Source organism: Pogoniulus pusillus, chromosome 7, assembly GCF_015220805.1.
Source record: "Pogoniulus pusillus isolate bPogPus1 chromosome 7, bPogPus1.pri, whole genome shotgun sequence".
Classification (NCBI taxonomy): domain Eukaryota; kingdom Metazoa; phylum Chordata; class Aves; order Piciformes; family Lybiidae; genus Pogoniulus; species Pogoniulus pusillus.
Genome location: NC_087270.1, coordinates 39,337,798 through 39,362,701, shown reverse-complemented (window position 1 = coordinate 39,362,701; position 24,904 = coordinate 39,337,798). Strand labels below are relative to the sequence as shown.

Here is a 24,904-nt window from a genome sequence, read left to right as displayed (position 1 = left end):
CTTTACCTTAGTGTAGAGACTGGAATCATGTATCTATGAAATTTGGAGAATTAAAATTAGGACAGTGGCTTTCTCTGAAGGTATCTGGGTATCACAAGATGCAAATAGGTGCTCTTTACAATTGCAGTGAGAGCCTTTCACAACTGCTAGAATTCCTGCAGAATCAATGAGAGAGAAGATCAGAAGCGAGGCCTAATTTCCTGCCTCTAGTCTAACAACCACCTGTTCCCACTCCTTCCCACTGTTCAAGATCAGCCCTGCATTATTTGCCTTGAAGTCAGTTTTTAAACTACAGAGACATCTATTTTAAGAGATTTTTAATTTATGTTATGGGTTACTGTGGCAACTTCAGCATTCTGATTGAGATGACAACTGCTTTTAAGAGGAGGAATGCTGGTTTTGCTTTGTTTAAAACACCAAAAGCTAACAGGAGTGTGTAACGGCTTAGTGCTTGGTTGCATCAAAGAGCAGCCAAAGTTTATTTCCATGACCTCTGCATATGATTAATAAAAGGAAACCTTAAAATTATTTGCAGGTTTTCTAATAGAACAAGTCACTTGTGTCTCAAACACACCTCACTGCTTTCAAAGGTTTTTATAGATATGCTCTGCAGCTTTGCTTCACTCCTGTTAGCAATCACAGCGTGGGGAGAGAGAGAGAGCAAGCTAAAAGTGAAGGAACTGCTACAGAAATAGCTACAACTTCTGTGCTGCACTACAAATACATGCTGTGTGTTGTGGCAGGACTGTGAAGCTCATAAATATCATGTCTCATCATCTTTCTTGCTGTTTCTTTATAATGATGCAAATGTGGCCAGAAGAATTTAAATCAATCATAGAATCAGCCAGGTTGGAAGAGACCTCCAAGCTCATCCAGTCCAACCTAGCACCCAGCCCTAGCCAAGCAACCAGACCATGGCACTAAGTGCCTCAGCCAGGCTTGGCTTCAACACCTCCAGGCACAGAGACTCCACCACCTCCCTGGGCAGCCCATTCCAATGCCAATCACTCTCTCTGACAACAACTTCCTCCTAACATCCAGCCTAGACCTCCCCTGCCACAACTTGAGACTGTGTCCCTTTCTTCTGTTGCTGGTTGTCTGCAAGAAGAGACCAACCCCCACCTGGCTACAGCCTCCCTTCAGGTAGTTGGAGACAGCAGTGATGTACTGGGGGGACAGTGGGGCTGCTGATGGTCACTGTTTGACAGCTGGCTTTAACACCTCACTGCTAACCTGGCAGAGGAAGACAGCAAGCTAGGAATTCTTGCATAACTGTAGTAAACCACGCCATGGAGAGGACACAAAAAATGATATTTCTGAGCCTCAGAAAATACAGGACAATGCATCTTTGTTCTGGGGAAGAATAAAACTTCAATACACAGTGGCAGGGGACATAAACGTGCAAAGTGAGAGTAGGCAGAGAACTACAAAAAAGTATAAGGGGGAGGCAAAGCCAAAAGGATATTTCAGCTGTAACTGCAAAGGAATCTGACCCCTACCCAGGAACTGATGGACTTGTGTTGCTGAAATAACAAATTGGGAGAGCTAGGTTCAGGAACAGAAGTGACCAAAGGAATGCTTTTCAAAGCAAATGGAAAGATCTAAATCATCCTTTTACAGCTAAAAGCAAACAAGCAGATACATGGTAAGTATTGAACATAAATACCATAAAGCTAAGTGGATCAGTTTATTACTTTCTCCAGCTACAGTGGAAGACATTTTTCAAAGTTCTTCTCAAGCTCTCTTTTCAGTGCTTATCTGTGGTATTATTTGCAAGTCCTTAATTATCTAATGTAATTAAAACCCCTTCTGGAAAAATACTGGTGGACCATCTTGAACTAGATGGCTGGCCCAGCTGTTGGATTAAATTGCCCAGGGAGATGCTTGGGTCCCCATGCCTGGAGGTGTTCAAGGTGAGGCTCGACTGGGTTCTGGGCAACCTGATCTAGTTGAGGGTGCCCTTGCTTACTGCAGAGGTAGTTGGACCAGATGACCTTTGGAGATCCCTTCCAACCACCCAGACCATTCTATAGTGCTTCAGTAATGAAACTGCCAGGGTTAGCTGGCCATACAACTCTGCAGCAAGCATCAGATTGATTTTGCTGTGCCTCGTAAGCAGGGTCTCACGGCTAAGCTGGTATCCTGGCCTGCATCAGGAATGGTGTGGTCAGCAGGAGCAGGGAGGTCATTCTGCCCCTGTACTCTGCACTGGTTAGACCACACCTTGAGTGCTGTGTTCAGTTCTGGGCCCCCCCGTTTAGAAGGGACGTTGAGATGCTTGAGCGTGTCCAGAGAAGGGCGACGAGGCTGGGGAGAGGCCTTGAGCACAGCCCTACGAGGAGAGGCTGAGGGAGCTGGGATTGGTTAGCCTGGAGAAGAGGAGGCTCAGGGGGGACCTTATTGCTGTCTACAACTACCTGAGGGGTGGTTGTGGCCAGGAGGAGGTTGCTCTCTTCTCTCAGGTGGCCAGCACCAGAACGAGAGGACACAGCCTCAGGCTGTGCCAGGGGAGATTTAGGCTGGAGGTGAGGAGAAAGTTCTTCACTGAGAGAGTCATTGGACACTGGAATGGGCTGCCCGGGGAGGTGGTGGAGTCACTGTCCCTGGAGCTGTTCAAGGCAGGATTGGACGTGGCACTTGGTGCCATGGTCTGGCCTTGAGCTCTGTGGTAAAGGGTTGGACTTGATGATCTGTGAGGTCTCTTCCAACCCTGATGATACTGTGATACTCTGATTAGTGCTTTTGAGCATCACCTCCAAGGGAGCCAGCACTTAACCTTTTCTCAAGTTTATTACTGAAGTTCATTGTGACCAAGCAGCATTCCATGTGGATGGACTCCCAGATCTGATCCTGTGCAAGTAAACAGAAGGTGGAGTTCTGATCACTGGCGCTGAAAAGACCATCTTTTATTTCAGCAGCTTTTTCTTTCAGTCAGGTGCTGCTGCTTAGGCTGGCACCGACCTTCAAGTAGGCAAGCACACACAAAAGTTACCCTACCAGAATGGTCTTTCCCAGTGCTGTTTTTGTTTATTGGCAGTGGTTGCCTGAGCTTCAAAAATGCAGAGACATTCCAGCCAAGGTAACAAAATTGCTGTCTTTGACCTTCTGATGCAAGTTTAGTAACTAATCTGGAGAATAATGAACCGCAATTAATGAAATCTGCTCTCGTATTCAAGTGTGTTTCTCAGACAGCACATAAAATAATTGAAAGAACTTCCTGCTCTCTAATTAGTTAGATTGAATTAATTTGGCATAATAGGATTCTTTATGTAACTAGCAAAACGGCTTCCGATGAAGCTGTTTATGTACCTAAAAGATTGGTTTCTGATGAAGCTGTTTATATACTTTTAAGGCAGAAAATGCCTCTTTTCTCCATTATCTGATGCCTTTCAGTGAATTGCCAGTAGCCTGTAAATAAAAACCCCCCAACAATTCAAATCTTTACTGATGGCTGGAATTGCTTCTTGTTTTCTTAGCCCCTTCTTCCAAAAGCTTAGCCCTGCAGTGTGCAAGATTTAAAGCTTCACTAGACCTTGCTGCTGATGAGGGAAAGTTTAAAATACATGTGTAAAATATGCAGGTGGATGGAGAATGAGTTTCATCTATCCATGCTTAATTATACTATGTACAGGCTCTTGAAGCTTGTCTTTTTTGTTAACATGGTAAGGCTTGCATGGTGTGCACCAAGCAGAATTGCTGTTCTTTACCTTCTGACTCTGCTGATCTCCAGGAATTGCCTATGACATTACATTTTAGGGCATCATTGGGTGCTGCCATTGAAAATGGACATTATAAATATCAGATTCTGGGCTTTTTGACATTGCTGTGGCAGAAGTAAATGCCTCTGACCAATCTGCATTTTGTTAGTGGATTTTGGTCGCCTTCCTACTTGAGAAACTTCTTAGATGCTCAAATGTCTTTTTGTTAGCAGGTAGCTGAAATAAGAGGTCTTAAGGCACAGCTACCTCAAAAAAAAACCCAACACTCAGTCTCTTGAATTGAGGAGCCCAGAACTGGACACAGCACTCAAGGTGTGGCCTGAGCAGTGCTGAGCACAGGGCAGGATAACCTCCTTTGTCCTACTGGCCACACTGTTCCTGATCCAGGCCAGGTTGCCATTGACTCTCTTGGCCACCTGAGTACACTGCTGGCTCATCTTCAGCTATTATCTACCAGTAACCCCAAGTCCCTTTCTTCCTGGCTCTGTGAAGAACTTCCTCCTAACATCCAGCCTAGACCTCCCCTGGCACAGCTTGAGACTGTGTCCCCTTGTTCTACTGCTGCTTGCCTGGCAGAAGTGACCAACTCCACCTGGCTACAATCTCAGTCATTTTTGTCTGTGATGTTAAAGCATAGACAAGAGGAATGGGAGTTTTCTGATAAAGCCCTTTAAGGATTGCATCAGCTGTAACCTTGGCTACACCATTTCTGGAGCTTGGAGGACTACTCTTGTGCCTGCTGGCCCAGTCTGCTCTGTTAAGAGCCCCTGATCTTTCTGGAGATGAGGTGTTAACGCTGCAGGATTTTCATCCAGTGACGGCAGAAGGCTTTGTGCCGAAGTCATCAGTCACCATTGTCAGAGGCGTTGCACAAAATGTTTAATGACATAGAAATACAAAAGGTGTTGGGTTTTTTCCTGAGCTCAATGAAGAGATTGACATTATATGTTTGTAATATTATGGTACGATCAAGAGCTCATTTAGGCTTGGTTTTGGTGTCTCTGAGTGGAGCAAGATACACATTTACTTGTCCTGCTCAAGCTCACCACACACCAGCACAGGTCTCCAGATTATAGAATCACAGAATGCTTTGGGTTGGAAGAGACCTTTACAGGTCATCTAGTTCAAATCCCCTGCAGCCAGCAGGGACATCTTCAACTACAGCAGGTTGCTCAGAGTTCCATCCAACTGGACCTGGAACGTTTCCAGGAATGGGGCTTCTGCCACCTGGCTGGACAACCTGAGCCAGTGCTTCACCACCCTCACTATAAACAATTTCTTCCTTAGATCTCATCTGCATCTCCCCTCTTTTAGTTTAAAACCATCACCCTTTGTCCTATCACAACAGGCCTTGCTACAGTCTCTCCCCATCTTTCTTACAGGCCCCTTTAAATACTGAAATGTTGCAATAAGCTCTCCCTAGAGCCTTCTCCACGCTGAACAACTCTGACTCTCTCAGCCTGTCCTTACAGCAGCAGAGGTACTCCAGGATCATTTTTGTGGCCTTATGTGGACCTGCTCCTTTGTGTTAAGACTGCACAGCTGTACACATTACTCTTGGTGAGGTCTCACCAGAGTGGAGCAGAGGGACAGAATCCCCTCCCTCAATCTGCTAGCCATGCTTCTTTTAATGTAGCCTAGGATGCAATTTGCTTTCTGGGCAAAAACTGTATTCAGGTTTTTTTTTCCATCAGTACCCAGCAAGTCCTTCTCCTTAGGACTGCTCTCCATCCCTTTATCCCCCAGCCTATACTGATAGTGGAAATTGCCCCAGCTCAGGTGCAGGAACTTCCACTTGGCCTTGCTAAAACTCACAAGGTTCACAGAGATGCACACCTCACACTCGCCCAGGTCAGATTACACTGATCTCCAGTAAGTACATGGCTTCTGGTCGCCTCCAAGTGGGTGCAAACTGACCTCTCATCTGACCAGAGAATTTGCACTCTCAAAAATCCTCCTAAACTCACTGCAGAAAGCAGCAGCTCTTAGGAAAAAGACAATTTTGTGTTCTGCAAAGATTCAAAGATCCTTTAAAGCGAATTTCCTTCATCTTTCTTCTTACTCCCTGTTTTGTCAGCGTAGCTGGAGAAATGGTGCCAACAATTATCACTGTAAGAGGGTCATGTTTTGCCGTGGGGTAAATGAATACATCTAGTTCAGCAGTGGCTATCTACAAACACTTAATGACAGAATTTGGCTCCAGATTCAGAAGTATTTTCCATCCAGTAAATGTCTTCAAAGCTAGTCAAACACATTGTTTTCAGTATTCCCCCTACAAGTAACTTGACTACATTTCATAACAGAGATTTGTTTCCTTACCCCTGCTACCCCAGTGAGGCTGTTTCTGCCCATCTGTTTCTTGTCAACACCAAAGTTGGGCAAGTGCCACTTCTCATAATTGCTTTTTTTTTGCTCTGTGTTCTTCTAAACATGGCTTGGCAAAGCTACTGTAGTTTTGTCATCCTTTCAGGAGGAGAACTTGATGAAGAATGATTAAAGTGTAACGCTTTTCTTTCTTTTGCTGTTTGATATCAACTGGATTGTAAGACTTCATGCCTTTGCAGGCTGTAAGACTGAAGGGTTCTGAGAGATAAAAAACCCCAAACAAACTCTTTCCTCTGTTTATTTTCATTTTTTTAAGTGAGAAAAAGAAATAAAAGGCAGTGAGAAACATCTTTAAGTACTTTCTCTTATGCCTATTCTGAGTGCTTCTCTCAGGATGATAATGCCAGACCTCAGGCAGCTTCCCAGAGGTGGTACAGATACTGGGAGAAATTGGAGCAAAAAGATCCAGTTGTGTTAACAGTGCCAGTGTGAGAGCCTTGACCTGACTTTAGCTCAAGGTCTGCCAAAAAATGGCTGTTTCCATTGCTGCATCAGGTCATGCCACATTAGAATCATAGAATCAACCAGACTGGAAGAGACCTCCAAGCTCATCCAGTCCAACCTAGCACCCAGCCCTAGCCAGTCAACTAGACCATGGCACTAAGTGCCTCAGCCAGGCTTGGCTTGAACACCTCCAGGGACAGCAACTCCACCACCTCCCTGGGCAGCCTATTCCAATGCCAATCACTCTCTCTGACAACAACTTCCTCCTCACATCTAGCCTAGACCTCCCCTGCCACAACTTGAGACTGTGTCCCCTTCTTCTATTGCTGTTTGCCTGGCAGAAGAGCCCAACCCCACCTGGCTACAGCCTCCCTTCAGGTAGTTGTAGACAGCAATGAGGTCAGCCCTGAGCCTCCTCTTCTGCAGGCTGCACATCCCCAGCTCCCTCAGCCTCTCCTCATAGGGTTTGTGTTCCAGGCCCCTCACCAGCTTCATCGTCCTTCTCTGGACACCTTCCAGTAGTGTGGAAGCAACAAGGAGAGTGTTTGCTCCTTTCCTGAGATGCCAAAATGCAGTGCTAGTAGCGGTGCAGCATGGAGATGTTTAACTAGGATAATCTGGATTTGACAGCCTGGACTTCTCACTGAGGTTCAGCTGCACCTCTGCAAAAGGTTTAAAGTGCTAAGTGCCTGCCTAGGGATTAGCCCTAATGCCTTATGACTGCTGAGTTTTTTTTCATTAGAAGGTGATGTTTAATAGTTTGACTTTGCACTTCCAGGATAGACCAATCCATGGTTCCAAGATGGTTTAAGTGGAGGGAGTAATTGTTGTGCCAAATACTCTGCTCCTTTAAAACACCATGATAAGTTTCTACTAAGCCTAAAATCTGCAGAGTTCCCTCATGGCAAAGTTAATAATCCCTCTCCTCTCTAGTCTTTGATAAAGTGAAGCACTTGACTGTTGTGACAATCCAGTTATCCCTGCAGGTGGCTTAATACCTGCAAGGTATTGTATTGTCCCTCAATACAACTCTTGGCTCTAAGCTATCTCTGGCTGGAAACACAAGTCAGCACCATAGCTGTTTTCACATTAATGCTTTTGTCTTAGAAGATTTCCACTTTATTCCAAAAGAAGCTGAACTTCTGGACTATGAAGTATCTGAAAATCACTGGATCATGAGCCCTGAAGCTGTGCTTATTTTTAGGCTTCACTGATTTGTTGATTTGTGTCGCCATCTGCTTCCAGGAGCCCCAGTGCACATCCCCATAAGGCTGCAGGGATCACACAATGCACCTGAAACACAGCCACTTTGCTCTGAACCCCACTTCAGAGGTGTACTTTCAGTTAGCAGGTTTAATAGCAAGCAAACCCCTCCTGTCCTGCTTTCTTTTATTGAACTGAAGGTTTCACAAAGGGGAAACCATGTTTGACCAATCTCATAGTCTTCTGTGATGGTGTAACCAACTGGGTAGATGAGGGGACAACAGTGGGTGTTGTCGGCTTCAGCTTCTGCAAGCTGTTTGATGCTTCTCCCACAACATCCTCATAGGGAAGCTTAGTAGTGTGGGTCAGGTGAGTGGGCAGTGAGGTGGATTGAGAACTGCCTGAGCAGCTTAGCTCAGAGAGATGTGCTTAGTGGTGCATCAGAAGTCCTGGTTCTGGGCTCCCCAGTTCAAGAGACGGGAAGCTACTGAAACTAGACTCTCAAAGTCTACAAAGATGCTAAGGGTACTGGAGCATCTCTCTGAGAGGATGCTGAGAGACCTGAGTCTGCTTAGCCTGGAAAAGAGAAGACTGAGAGGGGATCTTCTCAATGCTCCTCAGTATCTAAAGGCAGAGTGGCTCAGGAAGATGAGGCGAGGCTCTTTTCAGTGGCGCTGAGTGACTGCACAAGGGGTAACAGGCACAAACTGGAGCCCAGGAGGCTCCATCTGAGCATAGAGACTTAGAGGCTCTTTCTCTGGAGAAATTTCACACCCACCTGGAGATGATTCTGGGCAACCTGCTCTGACCCTGCTTCTGTTGTTTAATGTCTGATAAAAAAACCCACATTGATCCGTGGTGAATCTATTTGGCCTCTTTTGTCCTCTTGTCTTTTTTGTTTGTTTGTTTTTAAGCTTGAACAATTGTGGGTTTGTTTAATACCTGGCAATCTCTATAAAAGTAGTAGCTGCTCTTTCCTCCCACCTTTATTTCTTTTGGGGACATATTTCTGCTTTACTGTACTTAGAAGGGGTGCAAGAGAAAAGTTCCTCACTCTTGAGCTGGAAAGCTTCCATTCTTTAAACAGATTGTGGAATTCTAGAAGTAACCATCTCAGAGATGAGCATTGCCTGAATGTCTCAAGGATGGGATTTAACAAGGCCAAGTGCAGGGTTCTGCACTTTGGCCACAACAACCCCAAGCAGTGCTATAGGCTGGGGACTGAGTGGCTGGAGAGCAGTCAGGAGGAAAGGGACCTGGGGGTACTGGTAGACAGTAAGCTGAAGATGAGCCAGCAGTGTGCCCAGGTGGCCAAGAGAGCCAATGGCATCCTGGCCTGCATCAGGAACAGTGTGGCCAGCAGGTCAAGGGAGGTTATTCTTCCCCTGTACTCAGCACTGGTCAGACCACACCTTGAGTGCTGTGTCCAGTTCTGGGCCCCTCAATTCAAGAAGGATGTTGAGGTGCTGGAAGGTGTCCAGAGAAGGGCAACGAAGCTGATGAGGGGTCTGGAGCACAAATCCTATGAGGAGAGGTTGAGGGAGCTGGGGCTGTTTAGCCTGGAGAAGAGGAGGCTCAGGGGTGATCTTATTACTGTCTACAACTACCTGAAGGGGCATTGTAGCCAGGTGGGGGGTGGCCTCTTCTCCCAGGGAACCAGCAATAGAACAAGGGGACATGGTCTCAAGTTGTGCCAGGGTAGGTATAGGCTGGATGTTAGGAAGAAGTTCTTCACAGAGAAAGTTCTTCTTCACAGAGAGAGGAGTTCTCAAGTCCCTTGGAGAAAAAAAGAGAAAATCAGATTGCTCCCAAATTGTGCAGTATGTTGGTTTTAAAGAGCTCTTTCCCTGCAAGTATGAGCCTGCACTTGCATTCATGGAACTGTTTTGCCTGAAAGAGACCTTTAGGGTCATGAAATCCAACCATTAAGTCAGCATTGCCCTGTCACTGCTGCACCATGTCCCTCAGCACCACATCTCCACTTCTTTTAAACCCCTCCAAGGATGGTGACATTAGTTAACTAAAGAGAGCTGAAGAGAGATATTTCTGCCTTTTTCTCTTCTCTCCTTTTCTTCATGCTGCCCTTTCCCAAGGTTCTCCATTGACTTGGTGGTTCCTTTGTCTTCTCTGTCAGCAGTGCCTGACAGCCCAAGGCAACCTCTCAGCCTAAGATTTATAGTCAGGTGTCACAATTTGCTGTTACTGTTTTAGGATTATCTCAAATCTTTAACATAAAAACCTGAACATGGAGCAAGTGAGGGACATTTCTTGTCAGTGCCTTCTTATCAAGCCCCATGCTATAGCAGAAAAGATGCTGTTGAAACTGTTGGCACAAGAGCAGTACATTGTGGTTAGCAAATGGCATGTGTGGTCTCTGCTCTAGCAAGCAGCGGTGATGACCTCTTTCATCTTGTTTCTGTCTTCTTTTCTGAGTTCAAGCAAACAATACCACAAGCTAAAATGGATTAAGGTACTGCAGATGGAGAAAGACTTTGGAGGTGGACTGAAGCTGAAGATTTCCCTAGCCAGACCACCATGACCTCAGATCTCTTTGGTATCTGATTGTTCAGTGATTTGTCTTTGCCATTAGAACAGGCTGCCCAGGGAGGTCGTGGAGTCACTGGAGGTGTTCAAAACCAGACTGGATGGGGCACTTAGTGCCAAGGTCTAGTTGATTGGATAGGGCTGGGTGCTAGGTTGGACTAGATGAGCTTGGAGATCTTTTCCAACCTGGTTGATTCTATGACAATGCAGGAGAAAACTTTGTCCACCATGAACCTATACTTGTAGCTGCTTCTGTCTTAAAACTCAGGAATTTTTGATGGTCATGGTTTGTACCCCTTCAGAGTTACATCACCAGAGTGCAATAAAACAGCAATTCCCTGTCCTTTTGTGACAGGGGTTTGCCTGTGATTCCAAAATATCAAATATAAGTTGTAGTTGTGTAATCTTTTTTCTCTTCATTCCTGCAGGCTGTCCCACGGATCATGGTTCAGTCTGCCAGCACCGATGCCAGTGCCGCAAAGATAAAACAGGTGAGCACATCCCATGAGTCTCATGAGGCTCCATAAAGCCAAGTGTAAGTTCCTGCACCTTGGCTAGGGCAATCCTAGATATCAACACAGGCTGGGGCCTGATGAAATGGAGAGCAGCCCTGCAGAAAGGGACTTGGGGGTGCTGGTGGATGAGAAACTGGACATGAGCCAACAGTGTGCACTTGCAGCCCACAAAGCAAATGGCATCTTGGGCTGCCTCAAAAGATGCATGGCCAGCAGATCCAGAGAGGTGATTCTGCCCCTCTGCTCTGGTGAGACCTGATATAGATTACTGCATTCAGCTGTGGAACCCTCAGCACAGGAAGGACATGGACCTGATGGGGGAGTGAGTCCAGAGAAGGGCCATGAAAATGATCAGGGGATGGAACATCTCCAGCCTGGAGAAGAGAAGCCCCTGGGGAGACCTAATAACCACCTTCCAGTACCTGAGGGGGGCATACAAGAAGGCTGGAGTGGAACTGTTTACAAAGGCCTGCAGTGAGAGGATGAGGGGCAATGGTTTTGAATTAGAGAAGAGTAGATTTGGATGTTAGGAACCAGTTCTTTACCATGAGGGTGGTGGAACACTGGAACAGGCTGCCCAGGGAGGCAACCCTCCAGTTGAGGCCCCATCTTGAGATATTCAAGTTGAGGCTCAAAAAGGCTCTGAGCAACCTGACCTAGTGGAGAATGCCCCTTTGGAGCTCTCTTCCAACCCAAACCATTCTATAATTCTATGATCCCAGGAGGGTATGGAACAATTTACATATTCCCATGCCTGAAAACAAGAGGTGGCAAAAGCAGCTGCTGAGTTAGCTACTTGAAACCTATTGCGCTTCTGCTGTCGCTTCCCTGGGAGATGATGAAATGCAGTGTGTGTGGCTGTGTTTTCTCAGGTCCTGGTAAAATTTCCCCTTATATCACTGGTTACACTTTCATATTTGAAAGCCTGCTTAATCAAATGATTGCATTAGCAGTTAACCAGCTAAAATGTAGCTGGTTTGCTGCTTTAAAAGGCAAGCTGCTTCCAATAAACAGAACGTGTGTGTTAGTTTGAGTGTTGAGCTTAATTCTCAATTTTACATTTCCAGCCAGTTCATGATACTGGTGTGAAAAAAAGGGTTCTTGCTAAGCTGGAGAGAAAATAGGCCCAGTGATCTCTCACAGCTCAGCAGAACTTCAGTCCTCTGAATAGCAAATCAGCTTTCTCCCACTGTGCTTTTATTGTCTTAGGAAATGTGCGCTATCTGAAGGCTTAAAAGGGAAAGCCCAAAGAAAGAGCAGAACTCCAGAGTCCACGTGCCAGCCTTTCCACAGAGAAGCTAAAAATACAGCTTTAATCCTCAGGAATACCTCAAAAAAAAAACCCCAAAACCTCACTGTATTACATTTCACTTAGCAATAGCTTTGCTTGTGAAATTCCTGTAATTCAATCAAACTCCTCTTTCTTCAAATGCTGCTTCAGCAAGTGTGTAGTGGAAAAGGTGCTTCAAAATGAAGTGAAAATCCTGTAGCTTGGGACACCTAACCACTGGATGGGATAAAGCACAAAGAGCTGAAGAGCAAACAACAATGTACACCTGAGAGTTAACACAAAATAGGTGCAAATCTGTCATACTCCAAACACAGAAACATAGAATCAACCAGGTTGGAAGAGACCTCCAAGATCATCCAGTCCAACCTAGCACCCAGCCCTATAGAGTCATAGAATCATAGAATCAACCAGGTTGGAAGAGACCTCCAAGCTCATCCAGCCCAACCTATCACCCAGCCCTAACCAATCAACTAGACCATGGCACTAAGTGCCTCATCCAGGCTTTTCTTGAAGACTCCCAGGGATGGTGACTCCACCACCTCCCTGGGCAGCCCATTCCAATGGCAAATCACTCTCTCTGTGAAGAACTTCCTCCTAACCACTTTGGTTCCCCCCCCCCACCTTTGCTTCATATTAGCAGCCTACTCTTTCCCAGAGAGATTTAGAGACATCCTAATCTTTTAGAGTACATGTGCTGGCAAAAGATATTGATCTATCAGATTTAGTAAACTTTACAACCAAGTAATACATCACTAAAATGGGCTGTTAATCTCATGGAGTGCAGTTAATTTCATACCCTGAAAGTGTGTGGCGCTGGTGGCATTGAGGTGGGAATGGCATTTGGAAACGGGGACATAAAATGACAGTTTAGTTGGAGAGGGGTGATTTATCCATGCTGAGAGTTAGGCCAAATAACTGAGAGAGACTTATAGATCATGGCTCTCTCACATTCCTTATAAATCCTGCTATTCAAACAGCAAATGACCATTCCTCTAATATAAATAATTTTTTTTCAGTAAATATTGGGAAACGTATTTCTTTCAGTTGACACTTTTCTTATTAATGGAAGAAATGAGCTGACAATCCTTACCCAGGGTGGCAAAGCTGGCTTCAGATCAGCCTGCATCTCTTGGAGGTTGCAGCTGCACGGGGATTTAGATAAGCTTGGAGGCCCTTAGTACTTCCCTGAGGCTTTGTAGCTGTTCTTTTAGTCCTGATATTTTGAATAACAGAGCTCTGTGGTCCTCTTCTGTTTCAGATGAACCAAGAAGAAGTAGGGAAACAGCCATGTGAAACTGCAGTGCAGACATCTGAGGCGGACAAGAGTCTGGAAAAGACATCCAAAGTGCCTTTGCAGCAGCCCACAGGAGACACCCAGGTGCAGGACTCCCAGGAAGGACCTCCGAGCCCTCTGAGTGAAGCCTCCAGTGGGTACTTTTCTCATAGTGTTTCAACAGCCACCCTCTCTGAAGCCCTTGCAGCAGGAAGTGATGTTGTGGCTCAACCAGGAGGTCAAATGCCTGCAGTGAGTGACTTCCCAGCTCCTGCTGTGGCTCAGATCTCTTCTTCTGATGTACCAGGGCACTCAGAAAGTCCTTCAGAAAGCTGTCTCGGTACTAAGAGAGAAAGTCTGCCTGCCTCCAGCTTTCAAAGTGCTCATGCAAGACCAAAAGAGAGCACTGAAGTGAATGGAAATGATGCTTTGAAATCAAAATCTTGCACATCTCCTGTGACTCAAAGTGAGCAGGCAAATGAAGCCTCTGTAGCCATCAATGCAAGACCCTGTCTTTCTACCTCCACTCCAAAGAAGGAGTTGTCACCCAAACAATCAATGGAATCATCAGGACCAGATAGGAAAAAAGAAATGGCTTCTGGGGCTTCAGAACTGGCGTTTCCCAAATCACAGGTTCACCCTGACCAGTCATGCCAGCTCAGTGTTGCAGCCTCCCCCTTCAAGATCCAGAAAGTGAAGACTTCAGAGCTAAAGTCCTTCACGAGCATGCTGGGGCCAGATACCTCCTGCTCACTGCACACAGAAGAGCAACAAGAAGGAGGAAAGAGCACACCCGCTGCCCATGGACTGAACCATAACGGATCAGAGGTGGCAGAAGAAAAACTGGAAGTGACTTCTGACTCTGAAGATGCCAATGAAATTCCTGAGTGGCTGAAGGAGGGAGAGTATGTCACAGTTGGCACAAATAAGACAGGCATTGTCAGATACATTGGACCCACAGACTTTCAAGAGGGAACATGGGTTGGTGTCGAACTGGATTTACCTTCAGGTAAAATATGATCTGAAGCAGATGGCATGTCAGAGCTCAGTGCTGACTTTAATGCTGCTCTTTGATGAGGGAAGTTGGTAATTAGCCATTACTGGTACATTTTGAGAAGGGACATAGAAAAGATCTTTCCCTGTGCTAATCTTGTCCCAGTCTGCCTTTGTAAACTTAAGTCTTCCTGACCTCTGACTGAGTTTTGTCTCTTCTCAGTTATTTCATTGGCTTCTTACAGCAGAAGTAGGAACACACAGCAGTGTGCCTAGGTGGCCAAGAAGGGTACAAGGTTTTTGGTCTGTTTAGTCCCTGATATGCTGGAGCATAACTGGGGTCTAGCACATCTGGAGCTTCACGTGGAAAATGAGGCCACAAACTTTTATCTGCATCATACTAGAAACAGAGGTAGAAGTCCAAGTCCTTGGCCAGATGAGGGCCAGTTACTATACTGGACCCAGTGTGGTAATCATGGTAGAGAGAAAGAAACAACCATGGAACAAGAGGGGTGACCTTAGGTCATTTAATGAGCTGCTGGATCTGTTTGTATTCCTATTACAGAGGGGAGCAGTCTCTGTCCCCGTACCCAGAGCTGTGGTCATGAGCATTAGAAATTATCTAAAGAGAGAAATGTGACCAGAAAGTTGAGGGAGGGAATTCTACCCCTCTAATCCTGTCTGATGAGACAGCATCAGCGTAAAGAAATTATTCCTTCTGTTCTGTGGAGGCTTTATGACATGGGCACAGTAACTCATCCTAACTTCAGACTCTTGTCATCTCAGAAAACCAAAAGCTCTTTGAAATGCCTTTGCTTTCCCTTCTTTGCTGATAGTTTGCTGACTGTTGAACACTTTTGGTGAAACTAAAGAGTTCCCCTGAATAACAAGTGGGGAGTAAGTAAGGTGGAGAGTCCCACTGAGAGTAACTGTCTCCGTGCTGGTGTTTAGCAGTAAATCACACTGTTGTCAATGAAACACAAGCCGGCAGCTAGGAGCCACCTTGAATGAAGTCCAACCTCCTGCTGTCACAGGCAGCTGCTTCCTCTGATCTTACAATTTTAGCAAGTTTAGACTTAAAACCGGTTAATATGGTTTTGTTTTCTGACCTAGGCAGGCTGGAGAGCTGGGCAGAGCTCATGAAGTTTAACAAGGGCAAGTGTAGGGTCCTGGCCCTGGGGAGGAATAACCCTCTGCACCACAGCAGGTTAGGAGCCCACAGAGAAGGGCCTGGGAGTGCTGGTGGACAAGTTCCACATCAGCCAGCAATGTCCTCTCGTGGACAAGAAGGACGACAGCCTCCTGGGGTGTACTAAGAGGAATGTGGCCATCAGGTTGAGCGAGGCTGTCCCGCCCCTCTGTTCTGCCCTAGTGAGGCTGTATCTGGAGTCCTGGGTGCAGCGAGAGACAGGGAACTGTACTGGAAAGAGCCCAGCGGGGTCTGCAGAGGTGCTGAGGAGACTGAAGCACCTCTCCGATGAGGAGATGCTGAGACCTGGGACTGCTTAGCCCGGAGAAGAGCAGACCAAGAGGGGATCCTCTCCGTGTCTATCAGTATATTTGAAGCGTGAGGGTCGAGAGAAGGGGGCCAGACTCGGTTTGACCCTGCTTTTAGCTGAGGGGCTGGTCTCTAGAGGTCCCTTTCAACTCTTAAGATTCTGTGGCTCACTCCTGTGGGAATACTACTCCCATTTCTCCTCTGGTGGCTGGAAGAGCTGTGTATCAGTATGAGTATGGATCTTCCGATGCGTTTGCTCTTCACTAGCAGCTTTGTCTTCCCATGCCCGTCGTGCTGCCTCCTCCTTGGTGTTTCCTTCATAGTCTGCTTTTAGGCAGCAGTCACCTTCCCCCTCAGCTTCTTCTTGTGGCGGCAGGCTGCGGGGACACCCGGGGAATGACGCTGTGTCTGTGCTCTCTCCCCCCCGGCCCAGGTAAGAACGACGGCTCCATCGGCGGCAGGCAGTATTTCCGCTGCAACCCCGGCTACGGGCTGCTGGTCAAACCGGGCAGGGTGAAGAAGGCCACGGGAGCGGCCAGGCGGCGCAGCGCCGGCCTCAGGCTGCAAGGAGGAGCCGCCGCTGCCGACAGTAGGAAGAGCGGCAGCTTCTCCGGTTCGGCCTCCAACCTGGCTTCCCTCACGGCCCTGGCCAAGTCGGAGGGCGGCTCCGCGCTGCGAGCAGAGAAGAGCCAGCGGCACGCCGAGAACAGGAAGTCCTGGGCCAGCTGAGCCCTGCCGCCGCCGCGGCGCACACAGGGCCGCAGCGCTCCGCGCCCCGCCGCGCTCCGCCAGCCGCCGCAGCGCCTGCTTTGTGGCGAACACTCATGAAGGCTGCTTCCTCTCTGCTCGGGCTGATCGACACGTTAATTCTTTGCCGGGTCGTGGTGCTGGATCTAGGTCCTTCGCTTCCTGTTACAAATTGTAACGCTTCACGGTGCGACTGACGGTCCCGGGTGAGAGCTGCCGGTGGTGGGTGGGTGAGTGTCAGCTCTGCCCTCGTCTTCCTTTGGGAAGAAAGGGAGAGCCACAGAAGTCGTTCAGATCGTGCCACGGCTGCGGAGTCCTCCCCAGGCAGTGCTGCTCCTCCCAGCGTGCTGCTGATTTTAAAGTAAAGCCTCCCCAGAGGAGCAGTTCCCTCCTGGTGTCCCCAAGGGCTGTGTCCCTAGCATGTAAGCACATGGTGAGAGGGCAAGGTTGGGGTCCAGACAGGCAGAGAAGTGAAGCTCACACTTTATTGGGAAATGAAGACATCCCCCACAGCCCAAACCGCTTTATTTAAGCAGAAAACAGCAGCTTTTGGGATATGTGAGCTGGCAGCAGGGCCTGGTGTGGTTCCTGCCCTGCTGTGGAGATCAGCGCAGCCTGTCCAGCTGGTGTGGTGGGAATGGGAGGAGGTCCAGGACCTGCTCCGTTACAGTTTTGATCCCTTCTATTTGGGAAAGAGGAGAGCTGAGCGAATTTTCTGTCTGAGCTACTTCAGGTGCACTCTCACCATGGCAGGATCCTGTCTCTGACTTGCCCCACAGTGCCAGCACCTGCTTGGTTCTGCCCAGGGGGCCAAGAGGGTTTTTATAGCGGTGCGAGCCCTGGAGCGCTTCCGTGTGCCCGGCCAGCCTTTGGGCACTGGGCAGCAGAGTGTCTTTGTCACGGGGTTACTGCAGCCTATTTATTTGTATTTATTGTCTTAAGCTATGAAACGTCTGCGCCCTACAATCGTCCACTGCCTGACCTCCCACAGAGGAGCTCTGCTAGCACCGCGCCGAGCGCTGGTCCATAGAGGAGGTGCCTCCGCCACCAGCTCAGCCCTCCCAGCAGCACAGCAAAGCAAAACCTGGGGGAACGGCTGAGAAGTCCTCTCCAAAACCGATTCCCCTCCTCAAAGTGGGAGGTTTGGGCTGGCTTTTTAAAAAAAACAACTGGATTTTATTTTTGGTAACTTGGTAGTTTTTAACTGCCTGTGGCCCAGGCTCTGTGCTCCTGTCCGCACATTGTGTCTGTGCCTGTGCACATATCAGTGTACACAGGCTCATTTTCTAACAGATGGAGAGAGGCCACAGAGTTTTATATCCTGAGCTCTTTATATCTTGTTTAGTCATCACAAGGGGACTGGACAGCTTGAGCAATAGACGTTTTATCTACGTGGAGACAACTTAGGATGCTAAATTAATGATTAGACTTTAATATGTGTCTAGTTGGTGCCCGTGCTGCACGTGGGTAACTTAAGTGCCTTAACCATCTGGTTCAGAGGTCCAAGGGAAAGATACAGAGTCATCAGAGGAGCTGGGGAAGCTCAGCGAAGGAGATAATTATGCTGATTTACTGTAATTAATATCATTTATGCAGAAGGAATAAAATTAAAATAGAAACTAATCTGTAGCAGAAGTAAGTGGGATGGGTTACAATGCAGCATGCGTAGTACTGCCAGGGATTCATCTATCCTCTCAGCTTTCTGTAATGAGTTTCAGTGTTTCCTAATTTTTCCTACAGAAATCCTAATGTAAAAATGTACAAAGAAGCCTTCAACCATATTTTTAGTGTACAGGTCTTCCTCCTTTTCCTTTGCATGGAGCTCCTGTCCTTTCAAGCCAAGGGGATGGGAGAAATTCAGCAATAAAGAGTTAAGACACTAAAATCCTGGGGTTTTAAAACCCTAACTGTTTTCCTAGACCTGAGTCATGCAACAAAGCCAACATTTCATTGTGGGCTGTGACAAGTTGTGATGATGACAGATTGCCCTCCTCTGATTCCTACCATGCCCCTTCTACTGCCTTTTGAGGTTCCTAAACTCCGTCTTTGCCGTTTTTCTATTGCACTTTGTTCTGATGTGCTGCTGAAGTCTGACTGGTGGGAAGCAGCCCCCAAACCCGTAGTTGTGTTTTTTAGTCGCAGCATTTCATTGACTGGGTTTAGGGAGATCCCAACATCTCCTGGGTGTTTGCTAGGTGGAGGTACATTTTGGGGAGGTATGAAGGGAAAAACCTGTCCAAGTCCTTCAGAAGCCTTGTTCCTTGCACCAGTGTCTCTGGAGCTCAGCAAGACCAATGTGAAGGTGTGAGAGTCACAGGAGTGAAAGGGTCAGGCAGGGGGCAGTTGGGTTAATAGTTCACTGTTGCTGCTGCCCACTCTAAATTCCTCAGGCCCTGTTTGTACTTCAGCTCCAGCGGCATGAAGACGAGTTTCATTGTTTGCATATCTGGGACACGTGGTTGGAGGCTGCAGCTGACTGATTCAGGGTGGTTTTCCTCTCCCGCCTGCCCTCGGGCCTGTTCCAGAACCATGTTGTGTAGATTTAGAGGAGTCCGAGACACACTTTGAGCAGCACATTCTTGCTGCCTCCCTCCTCTGGGATAACTTGTCCTGGAAGCAACAAATATGGATAGTATGTTTAGAAACATCCACGAATGCCTAACATGATGACCTGGCTCTGTTAACAGAGCAGCTGGCTGACTTTGGTGGGACGAGAATGTTACTCTCAGTTTTTACTAGCTTTTTTGTCTTTTTGGAACTAAACCTCTCCTCAGCTCACCCCCATGACACCTGTTCCAAAAATGATACCTTGACCAAATCCCTCCAGTGCAGTGCAAGCTCAAGAAAGCCAAACAAATAAATTGGGCCGTGAGGACTTTCTTAGAGGACTTCTCTGACTCCCTTCCACTCACCTCAACTTTCTTGGGCTCATGAGGCTTCTTCTGAAGGTATTTTCCAGGGTTTTGGCACAGGAGGTGCACATCCCTCTACTCAAAGCCATCTGTTACTCTGAAGCAGCTAAGCCAACTAAACAGAAAACATATTAACACCACAGTGAAGGTTAGAGATGGATTTGTTTTTACTGAGAACATGAAACAAACCTCAACACTCAGCATGGAGGAGGAGGTGCTCTGAACTGGCACTGCCCCGTGGCTGGGGCTGCCATCTTAATAGCTATGCATATTTTCCAAGAGTTTCATGCACTTTATACAGAGAAGAAGGTGATTTAATGCCAGACCTGTGACTTGTAGCAAGCATCTCATTCCTTGTGTCTGCTGGATGGAGCAAGCTCAGTTTCTGTGTCCCCAGGCTGAGGAGGGGTCTGAGATTCTGGGTATAGAAACTTGCGTCTGAGAAGTAACAGGCTGGACCTGAGTCTGCAGATGTCCCTGCCTTGGCATGGGGCACAGAGTTCTGAAGGATGGTGTGGTTTGCTCCGAGACAGCCAAGAGAGACTTCTTCTCAGAGGTACTTTTTGGGCTTTTCTCAAACCAAGCCAAACCTTTCTCCTGTGCTATGTTCAGCCCTTGAAGTGTTTTGATCTCTGTGTCCATAATAATACCTTTACACTTCGAGGGCCTTGGCTCTGTGCTGTTTAATGATGTAGTTTAGTTGAGGAAAACTGAGGATAGAAACAAGTTCTGTGTGGTGACACTGCCCAAGTCCTTATAAAGAGAGTTTTGTCAGTGGTTGAGTTGGAAGCTCTCCACCGCTGATGTTCAGTGTCCCTTTGCTCTTTTAGGAGCCAAGAAGCCTTCCCCATCCCTATCTGTCACTCATGTAAGCCTGCATGAAATGAGCCCCTGTGTTTGTATGGTAGCAGAGCTGTGGCAGTCTTTGCTGTGTTGATGCTTGTGTTGTCCTTACTCTGGTACTGCCAGTTCTTTGCACAACAAGTTCCGGTTTTGCAGTGCCTTATCTCTGGGTCAGCAACTGGCACAGCCAGGGACTGGGTTTCACACCAACCCGAGGCTGCCCACCTGTTAGGAGAGGAAGACTGCGATGAGTCAAGGTGCAGCCTGGTCACAGTAAAGAACAGGCTTGAGCTGGGGCCACAAATAAGCGTCTTGTTCCTAGGTCTCCTTTACCTGGCTTTGCTTTGGTTTCTGGGCTCTCCACCCTCCTCCTAAACCACTGTGATGTTTCCTCCCCCCATCAAGAGTGGCTCAGCTGCTGCTGTCGGCTGTGAGCCATGGGTTCAGCCGGCGGCAGAGCCTTCTGGCACAGCCTTGTCCTGGCAGTGGGAAGAGCGGGGACGTGGGTTGGGGCTCCTCAAAGGCAGCGAGAGTCAGGGGTGCCTGGCGCAGAGCGGGAGGGAAGCGTGGAAGCATTTCCCCCTCAGCGGGAGCAGTGCTTTTGTTGGGCAGGAGCAGGCAGCTGCTCCCCCGCTCGCTTTCCCCTGCCAAACCGATTCCGCAGCCGATCCCGGAGCCGCGCTGCGAGCAGTACCCAGCGGGGTGTGAATCGGAGCGCTCCCGCCTCGCTCGCTGTCTGCAGCGCTGCTCCTCCCCGGCCGTGCTCATGGAGCCCACCTACGTTTGGCTTTATCCCCACCGCTCTGCCGTCCAGCGCGGCCCGGGACAGCCTTTGCAGCTCGCCTGTCTGTGGATGTCTGTAAATGTAGTGGGTCTGTATATAATGAGTGGCTGCTGCGGCTGTGGCGTTGCGTGTCGGATCGGTGTTACTCTAAATGAGCTGAAATCCAAAGATACTTTGTAATGAGCTGTAAAGTTTTTAATTATTTCTGTACAGTACTAAATTGCTGTAATATTGTATTATACATGCCATGCAGCCTGCAGGATCTAAATAAACATCTTCTTTAGAGCCAAAACGTCTCTGCTCCATTCATCTAGTTCCTATCACCAAAATGTTTACGTGCGTTTGCAGCCCTAGGGCAGAGTAATTTCATCCCTTGAGAGTGCTGAGACCTCTTTCAAACAAGGCTTTAGCCTGTTGACTGTGATTTAGGAACCGTCCCATTGATGAGTGGAAATCCACAGCTTTTCCTTCCACACTCCATCCAACATCCTTGCTTGGATCAGCAGTAGTGAGGCCAGCAGGACTACAGCAGCAAGCATCCACCTATACTGGGCACCGGTGAGGCTGCACCCCAAATACTGGGCTCAGTTTTAGAATCATAGGTTTGTTTAATTTGGTAAAACCTTCAGGATCATTGAATCATTATCTAACAACCAAATTTGATGCTAAACTATATCCCTTATCTTTTAGACACCTCCAGGGATGGTGATTCAACAACCTCCTGGAGGAGCCTGTGGACTCCTTCAGTGAAGAATTTTCTTCCAATATGCAATCTGAATCTCCGTTGCTGCAACTTGAGGCCACTTCCTCTCATTTTATCACTCTCTACAGAATGACCTGGGAGAAGAGACAGACACATACGTCATTGCAACCTCCTTTCAGGTAGCTGTAGAGAGTGAGGGGTTGTCAAGCCTTGAACAGCCTTCCCAGGGGAGTGCTGGGCTCCCCATCCTTGGAAGGATAGAAAAGCTGTGTAAATGCAAGGCTGAGGAACATGGTTTAGTGGTGACTTGGCACCTGGTGCCTGGCTGGGTTAGTGGTTGGACTTGGTCTTTGGGCCACTCAGTTTAAGTAAGATGTTGAGGTGATTGGACATGTCCAGAGAAGGGCATCAAGGCTGCTAAAGGGGCTGGAGCACAGCCCTGTGAGGAGAGGCTGAGGGAGCTGGGGATGTGCAGCCTGAGGAAGAGGAAGCGCAGAGATGATCTCATTGCTGTCTACAACTATCTGAAAGGAGATTGTGGCCAGGTGGGGTTGGTCTCTTCTCCCAGGCACCCAGTGACAGCCTCAAGCTGCAACAGGGCAGGTTTAGGCTGGATTTTAGGAAGAAGTTCTTCCCAGAAAGAGTGATTTGCATTGGAATGGGCTGCCCGGGGAGGTCCCCATCCCTGGTAGTGTTTAAAAAACGAGACTGGATGAGGCACTTGGTGCCATGGTTTAGTTAATTAGATGGTGTTAAGTGATAGGTGGGACTTGATGAAGGTCTTTTCCAACATGATCGACTCTGATTCTGTGTTTTCCAACCAAAGTGATTCTGTAAAGGTGAAAGCAGTGAGATTGGTGCTGCGAGGAACTCTACCAGCCACAAAAAGACCTTGGGCCAATGAGAAACCTGCCACACCCAACCAAAGTTTCAGGGCAGCAAGGTGACCTTGAAACTTCCTCCCTAGCTCCTATTATTTTCTCACTGTTGGCAGCGCTTTTCTCCATACTACAACTCACGCTGGCAACAACTTGGCAGGGTTGGCCTTGGATTCTTTTGGGTGGTTTTCAGTTTATTATGTTTGGGGCTTTTTTTTTACAGCAACAAACGCTGTGTTGATTCCACAATCCCCACTGAAAGTCGTTTAGCAAAGGATATTTTTATCGGTGTTGTCTTGCAATCAGCGCACGAAAATGCAGCTGCCTGCTTGGTTTGGGTTTGTTGTTTTCTTTTTAAAGCCACTTCCCTTTAATGTTTTACCTTCCAAAAAAAACCAAAAACCCAGAAAGCTCTTTGGCTGAAACTCAGGAAGGAGCCTTTTGAAGTGCAGATACTTTGTTCAAACCTCGCTCTTCCCGGAAGGTGGTTGTAACACCTTCCCCGCGCCGCTGCTTTCTCTTCTTCAGCCAAAGCAGGTTTTAAAAGGCACCGATCAAAACAAGGAGGGGACCAAAAAATAGATCTTCAACCAACCAACACACCCACAAAGACCTCTTTCCCCCCTGCTTTCCTTCAAATTAATGCCACTTTCGTTGTCTTCAAGCCCTTTGCTGCAACAGGCAAATGGTGAAGTCAGCAGAGCCGCTGGGTTTTTACCGGAGGAGGCAGCGAAGGGAAGGAGGTGAGCGTGGGTATGGTGCTGGGGCAGGGGGTGTCACACATAGCGCAGGCTGAGCCATGTGAGAGAGAGCTCTGCCGTGAGCTGGGCAGATTGCCAAGGGGGATTTTGCTTACCGTTGGACGCTGATCTGTTATGAGTGTTTGGTTTTGTGGGATTTGTTTGTTTGTTTAAGATGCACCTTGCTTATGTGGTTCCCTTATCACATAATCACAGAACACCAAGCTGGGAGGGACCTCAAGGATCAGCTAGTCTTGGAAAAGGCACGGGCCAGAGCAAATGGCCCAGCACTCTGCCCAGCTCAATCTTAACAGTGTCCACTGTTGAGGACTCCACTGCCTCCCTGGGGAGATTATTCCAATGGCTGATTGGGATAAGCACTAAATGGGCTGGAAGTGGAAGTCTTTGCACAGTGCAGGCCTCTGCTGAGTTTCTTCTTTAAAAAAAAAAAGTCCTAAAAGAGGTTTTCTGCATTTCTGTTTTTCATCTTTCAAGCAAGGGAGAGGATTTTGTCCTTCATCCTCCAGACAAGAAAGGCACAGGGACTGCTCTCCTCATCCAGTCTTTTCTTGAACACCTCTGGGGACGGTGACTCCACCACCTCCCTGGGCAGCCCATTCCAATGCCAATCACTCTCTCTGCCAGGAACTTCCTCCTAACATCCAGCCCTGCCACAACTTGAGACTATGTCCCCTTGTTCTATTGCTGGTTGTCCGGGAGAAGAGCCCAACCCCACCTGGCTACAGCCTCCCTTCAGGTAGTTGTAGACAGCAATGAGCTCTGCCCTGAGCCTCCTGCAGACTGCACACCCCCAGCTCCCTCAGCCTCTCCTCACAGGGCTGTGCTCCAGGCCCCTCTCCAGCTTCGTTGCCCTTCTCTGGACACCTTCCAGCACCTCAACATCTCTCTTGAATTGAGGAGCCCAGAAGTGCACACAGGACTCAAGGTGTGGCCTGAGCAGTGCTGAGTATATGGGCAGACTGAACTCCCTGGTCCTGCTGGCCATGCTGTTCCTGAGCCAGCCCAGGATGCCATTGGCTCTGCTGCCCACCTGGGCACACTGCTGGCTCATCTTCAGCTACTATCTGCCACCACCCCCAGCTCCCTTTCTTCCTGGCTGCTCTCAGCCACTCTGGCCCCAGCCTGTAGTGCTGCTTGGGGTTGTTGTGGCCAAAGTGCAGAACCCTGCACTTGGCCTTGTTCAATCTCATCCCATTGGCCTCTGCCCACCCATCCAGCCTGGCCAGGTCCCTCTGCAGGGCTCTGCTACCCTCCAGCATATCCACTCCTGCTCCTAGCTTGGTGTCATCCGCAAACTTATTGATGTTGGACTCAATCCCCTCATCCAGATCACCAGTAGAGATACTGAACAGGACCAGGCCCAGCAGTGATTCCTGGGGGACACCACTAGTGCCAGCTGCCATTCACCACC

At 48.0% G+C, this 24,904-nt stretch overlaps 1 protein-coding gene across 3 annotated transcripts in view; it reads left to right on the top strand.

Annotated features, from left to right (window-relative positions):
* The window catches only part of KIF13B (kinesin family member 13B), a 190,703-nt gene extending 169,260 nt beyond the window's left edge, over window positions 1–21,443 (top strand). For all 3 annotated transcript variants that reach the window (XM_064146678.1, XM_064146679.1, XM_064146676.1), the window contains 3 exons: window positions 10,724–10,786; window positions 13,360–14,383; window positions 16,299–21,443. In XM_064146678.1, coding sequence (XP_064002748.1) covers window positions 10,724–10,786; window positions 13,360–14,383; window positions 16,299–16,594 — 1,383 coding nt within the window. In that variant the 3' untranslated portion in view covers window positions 16,595–21,443. The remainder of the gene's footprint in view (window positions 1–10,723; window positions 10,787–13,359; window positions 14,384–16,298) is intronic.
* Window positions 21,444–24,904: the final 3,461 nt, after the last annotated feature.